Source organism: Buceros rhinoceros, unplaced genomic scaffold, assembly GCF_000710305.1.
Source record: "Buceros rhinoceros silvestris isolate BGI_N320 unplaced genomic scaffold, ASM71030v1 scaffold12670, whole genome shotgun sequence".
Lineage (NCBI taxonomy): Eukaryota > Metazoa > Chordata > Aves > Bucerotiformes > Bucerotidae > Buceros > Buceros rhinoceros.
In genome coordinates, this window is record NW_010391494.1 from 15,137 (window position 1) to 21,108 (window position 5,972).

The 5,972-nt window shown below is 41.6% G+C and overlaps 1 protein-coding gene across 1 annotated transcript in view; it reads right to left on the minus strand.

Annotated features, from left to right (window-relative positions):
- Positions 1-322: 322 nt before the first annotated feature.
- LOC104498595 (potassium channel subfamily K member 10-like) overlaps positions 323-5,972 on the minus strand; it is a gene marked incomplete at its 3' end in the record, with an annotated part of 39,918 nt that continues 34,268 nt past the window's right edge. The window contains exons 4-6 of the mRNA XM_010141998.1: positions 4,057-4,217; positions 3,252-3,443; positions 323-385 (exon numbers count right to left, since the gene is read on the minus strand). Of these exons, the coding sequence (XP_010140300.1) occupies positions 323-385; positions 3,252-3,443; positions 4,057-4,217 (416 nt within the window). The remainder of the gene's footprint in view (positions 386-3,251; positions 3,444-4,056; positions 4,218-5,972) is intronic.

Genomic DNA, 5,972 nt, shown 5'->3' on the forward strand with positions numbered 1-5,972 from the left:
AGTGCACTAGCACAGCTCATCTGGGAGGAATCCTCCTTTCATCTCTCCAGCTATGGCAGGGGATGCCAGGGGCAGGCTGTTCTTTGCATGGTATGCACTCGTGCTCACAGCTGCACTGTGGGGTGGAGCAAGAGATCTGTTAAGGAAATTAGTGGGGTGAAAAGACTGGTGTGCCAACAGAGAAAGCTTTGTCTCCTTCTTGCCTGCTAGTGTATGTATTCTACCCTTTACTTAGCTTCAGAAAAGATCCTAACCACAATGCCTTCAAATCCCATCCACCTGCACAGATGATGACAAAATTGCAAGGATTTCAGGAACTCACCTGCACTGACATCAGCCAAGATGGCTGATCATCCCTAAGGATGAACGGGATAAACAGAGGCAACTGGAGACACGCAGAAGCAGAGTGTTGAGGCATATGCACATGGAAACGTGATATATCATCCAGGACACATGCAAATTTTCTTCCCATTCTTTCCCCAAGGACCAAACTGTCCCAAATTTTGATAGTCTTGGTCCAAGTGCGCTATGGATCTGTGCAGTGGTGTGGGAAAACAACGGATAATGGGGATGTGAGAGAAGCACTGTTCCTCAGATTTAGCGAATGAAAGGGGGATTTGGGGGAACAGAAGACCATCATTGAAACTCTGGCATCAGTCGACGGGCTGAACCTATCTTCTCCCCCTGCATAGGGACACCTACTGGGTGAAGAGCTCTATATTTTGTGCACTTAAATACTAACATCAGGCTAGCTATTAATAATCATTAGTATTTAGTTTTGTATGTGTGTGTTTAGTGTTTGCTCTAAATCCATTTCGCAGTCAATACCCTATCCCCAGTATCATTCGAACCTGCATTTTGTCACATATTTATACAATAAATTATATTGTTAATTTAATACTGAAGGGATTTGTCTCAGTGTCGCTGCTAGTGAGGCTCCCTGAATAGGTTAGGCGAATATCCTCCAATCCTGTGGGCTACCAAGAGGGACTTTGGCTTCACTGATGCTGCCAGCATGAGCCTGGCAGGCTGGCCAAGTTGTAAAGAACCCGAGGAGGTTCCCCTTCTCCCTAACAGGAGTGTGGTAGGCAGGCTGGGTGCCAGGGTTTTGTCTTTCTTGGGTAGTTGGGCTGGACAGATTGTAAAGGGTTTGGAAACCACCCTTCTAAGCCAGGAATTTAAATAATCGGCTCCATATATCTTCCTGGCTCCTTTTCATGACAAGTGATAAAACGGTCTTTTGGTTTTCAACTTCTTTTGTGACATTCTTTTTTCCCTATTTAACTGCTGCTAAGTTTCGCAGTGTTATTTTCAGACAACCATCAATAGTAATCTCAGGTCCCTTCTGGAGCAGTAAAATTTTATGTTATCCCTGTGTGAATATATTAGGGTTTCTTTCTGCAAACTTAAGAAATATGCATAATTTTGTATCTCCAACACTGGATTACATCTATCATCTTGCCATCCTTTTGCAGCTTCCATTTTAGCTATCCTGAAACATCTAGAGACACTATGATTTGCAGACACTGTCACCTATATATTCCTCTTCTTGCCCAAACTGCTCTGGGCCTTCTCTGTTCAAACACTAAGATCTCAGCAAGGACTCCCGTAAAATAACACTGACAATACCACCATCTATTCCTAATCTCCATTTACCCTCTAAACATGGAGTGATGTGTGAGACCTTCTCCCTTACCTCATCACAGTTTCATTTCCTTGTAGCCTTTGATGAGAAAACTTGACAAAAGCTTTCTGGAAATTCAGTTCGTTGTATCACTAGATCGTTGATACACACTCAGTGACCCCTCAGCTAGCTCCAAAAGACTGGTGATGCTCACCATCCAACATTTCGTTATGCTTTTCAGTGTGGATTTAGCCTACGTTTGTTGCTGTTACTTTCCTCCTAACTATTCTCCTAATTTTTAAGTCCTCTCTTTAAAGGTTGTAGCAGGCTGCTTTACGCCCACAAACATGCTGAATTTGAGTTCATTATGGAGACAGTTACAAAGAAAGAAAATAGGTACACATCGAACTAAATTTTGTTGACTGCCCAGGATTAAATCAAAAACTGTTACTCCACTTGTGGATTGATCTGATGAGGTCCAAACTTTCGTGGAGCCTAATAATGTAAATGCAACATGACAATAAATGGCATAGTTACTAAAATTATAATGATTATTATATTCCGATTAGCTAAAAATATAAATTATATATCATGTATGATGTTTTAGTGATCATATATAATATGTCAAATTTATGTAAATAATCATATAAAGTGAAACAACTGATATTAAGACTAGTTACTAAGATGTATGTAAATTGCAGACTATATCAGGAATATTTCAAACAGCTGAACCTCAGTACTAGGAATACTGAAGAAAATTAAGAATAACCCCATACACCAAATCGCAAAAGAACAGATATAATGGATTTATGCGAATCAAAATAAAAGGAACGTACATCTTGGCTAAACAAGGGGACCACAGATCTGTAAATTGCTTTGAAAGCTGACAAAATACCAAGGAAGAAAATATAAAGTTTAGATGGTTATAAACAACATATAATGGTTATAAATCATTAACTCGGGAAAAGGAAGGAGTACTTGGAATACCAAAAGAAATCCCATTTTGTGCCAAAGGGCTATATTCTGTATGAAACATTAGTATCAGCATTCACCTGTGAATCTTAAAATACCTCAGCCAGAGCATGTATTATTTTATTCATAAACTATCCTAAAGTGACAGTTTCGTGTTCTTTTCCATGTCGCCCAGAAAGCCAGTACTACAGCTGACAATTAAAGATTTTCTGACTCGCAATTCATATCATGACTTCAAGACTGTAGTTTTTCTTGGGCAGAAGCAGGCTGGAGGGTTGAGTTTCCTTTGGAGTGAAGCAGGTATGATGAGAAGCTAGGTAAAAAAGAAACGAGGGATCTTAGCTACTTCTGGTTTTGCAAGCCCAACCTGAGCCACCTTTCAATAACCTTATTTTCATTTCACGAAAATGCAGGCCATTTTCAAATGCTCCCCAGTCAGACATGAACATGCTTACTCACTCATAATCACCTTTTCCCACATTTAACCTGAGAGATACTCCCTAGGGCTGCTCTGGAACACTTCACAGTAATTTAACCAAAAAGGAAATTGCTCATACTCCAGTCTAATACTCAATTACTTCCTTTCAAAAACAGTTACAAGTAATTTGCTCTCATCTGTGGGAATGTTTTAGAAATAGATGCATATTAAACTAACCAGCTTGAACAGCTTCTCATCCACTCCAGCCCTGGAAAGACTTAGCTCCAGTTGCACCGCCTCCAAAGAAAGCATCACACAGGTCACTTCCACAAGTTCTGCTTCAAAGACAGAATAATCCCTGAAGTGAACCATCAGCAAATTAGCAAAACAGCATTTGCCAGGCCTGTGGCACTCTTTGCGGAAGAATTGCTTATGGTGACACAGACTCAAAAACAGAGGGCACTGGCAACACGAAGGGAAATTACATATGAGAAAGTCTATACAGAAGTCTAGTGTAGAACGTAGCCATGGTAGGCAGGGCAGGTAAATACCATGAAGTCGATTCCAGTCACTGGCATCATGCCAGAAAGCATATCCCTCAGCCATCTCTTTTCCCAAGTTCACGTCCACTCCAGTAACCCTGCTTTCGAAGTCTTCTAGGCTTTACTGGTAATACATCCCTGTTCCTCCAGAAGTTACACTAACTTCCGTTTTCAGAGAACGGACATACATGTCCAAATCAACCTGTGGTGTTTTGAAGGTTTTTTTACAACCACTCCTTGTAAGGAACCTAGCTTAGGAGATACATTGTCCAGAGATAGTCTCATAAGGAAATTCAGAGCTTGATCTGTAACCCCTGCATCACCATCGAGAGACGTCTGTTTCTCTCCACTGAGTACAGAGGCCCCTAAGGATGTTAAGCATCGCCTCAACCAGACATGTAAATACTTCATGGTGCCCAACATGTAAAAAGGAAAGGAGGTAAGCAACAGAATTAAAAGCAAGTTATACAACACAAGCAAAAAAATGGTAGTGAACTTACTCGGAAAACTTTTTCCACCCTTGCAATACCCTTCCCAAAGATGGTTCCAAGTTGGTCTCCAATCCCAGCCAGCAAAAAGCCAAACAGTGGAATCCCAAAGATGGCATACAAGATGCAGAAAACCTTGCCTCCAACAGTGCTTGGGGCCATGTTCCCATACCCTGAGGAGAAAAACAACTGTCAGACTCTCAGAACTTATACATGGCTTCTTAGGAAAAAAAAAATGGGTTTAGAAACACTGCTGTTCCTGCAGGCATACTTACGTTCCACAATTCTTATTTACAGACTTTCCGTGGCATTATGTTGTTTCACAGGTGAGCTACACCCTGTGATTTAGTTCTTCTTACAGCCTCAGGAACCCTTATTTTCTATAGATTCAGGTCCTGTCTAAAGCTGGTGTGTGATTAATTCATGTTGCTTGACTTTTCACAGCACAGAAATCCCTCTGTGATGGCCTGCTGTGCTGCTGCTCCGCTTGGGCTGTGTCACTGACTTCCTGGGGGGAGTGTGATTCACCTGACAAGGCTCATTTTCAGTGGTTAGCTCATCATTTGGCTCAGCCCTTCATCCCCTGACTAGTTACCTTGCAGCCTCCAAACTGTACCCACACTACGCAAATCTGCCCTTGAACTCTTTCTTTATTCAGTTCCTCTTTCAAGTTGACAATTAAAAAGCCTAACATTTGTATTTCTTGGGGTTTTTTAATAGCTTTTAACATGCAAGTTTTTAGGCCTTCCCTCTGCAGATCCCGCTCCATTTACATTTAAAAATCATTATTGACGCTGTAGTCAAGGTGCGTACATGCCTGCCTTCCGTCCTCCGTTAGGGCAACCTGGGGCTGTTGAAAAGAGGACAGATTCCGACCAAGACAGAATTACCCAGCTGCATATCTGGAGTGAAAACTCATTTTGGCCCATGCATGCTTGGGCATGTTTGGCTTCAATTTGCAGCCTTGTAACTCCCCATAAAATATCGGGAATGTCTGGTACTGGCAGCTCTGCAGCTGTCCTATGCAGTAAACTACATGCAGTCACCACTGTTTGTTCAGACACCTCTTCCCTTCCCCACACCCTCCACGTGAATCCAACCTTAGGAATCTGGGTAGAACATTCTGACTCCAATGGCCATGTTATTTCTGTCAAAATGTTAATATTAAGTTATTTACGATGGGGTATCTCATACTGAAATATGATAGAGATTTGTATTCTGACTATACATACTTATCTGAATATTGACAGTTATTACACAATCACAAATCACTGACGAAATAAAGTGGAAACACAGAGCATCCAGAGAGATAGCGAGCTAATGAGAGCGCCTGCTTCATCTGCAGCAGTTCCTCGTGGTCCTTGGGAATTAAGGCTGGTCTCCCAGCCTCTCCCAGCAGGTCTCCCAGCCTCTCACAGTTCTTTTCATGGCTGCATCCATGATCCCATATTTCCCTTAAAAGCCAAAGAAAATCTAGGCTCCACAGGCCAGTGGGCTGAGGTTGACCTCAGCGGAGTGTCTGCCTACAAGGAGGCCTAATTGCACTCTGGCAGATAAGATTATTCTCAGGCCAAGACACAATACGTAGACTTCATGCAGCCTATAAAAATCCTATTCACGGAGAATTTAAAGCAAATATGGGCAAAAATCCAAGCTCTTTTCAATAAGTTATTTACATCACAGATGTCACTGAAGATGCCTACAGAAACTATGCCTACATAATGGCACTTACTTTAATGAGCAATTTAAAAGCTCGACACTTGGGTCTATTGAGTAAACAAATATGAAGGGGGGGTGTCTTAGATTTTAGTCAGAAACGTTTTCTTTCTCGACACCCACTGGTTTTATGCTACCGTTAAGAATACGTAGTAATGTAGCTTAGTATCTAGAGAAACACAGGGAGGAATACGCTCTGTACAATCACTCTT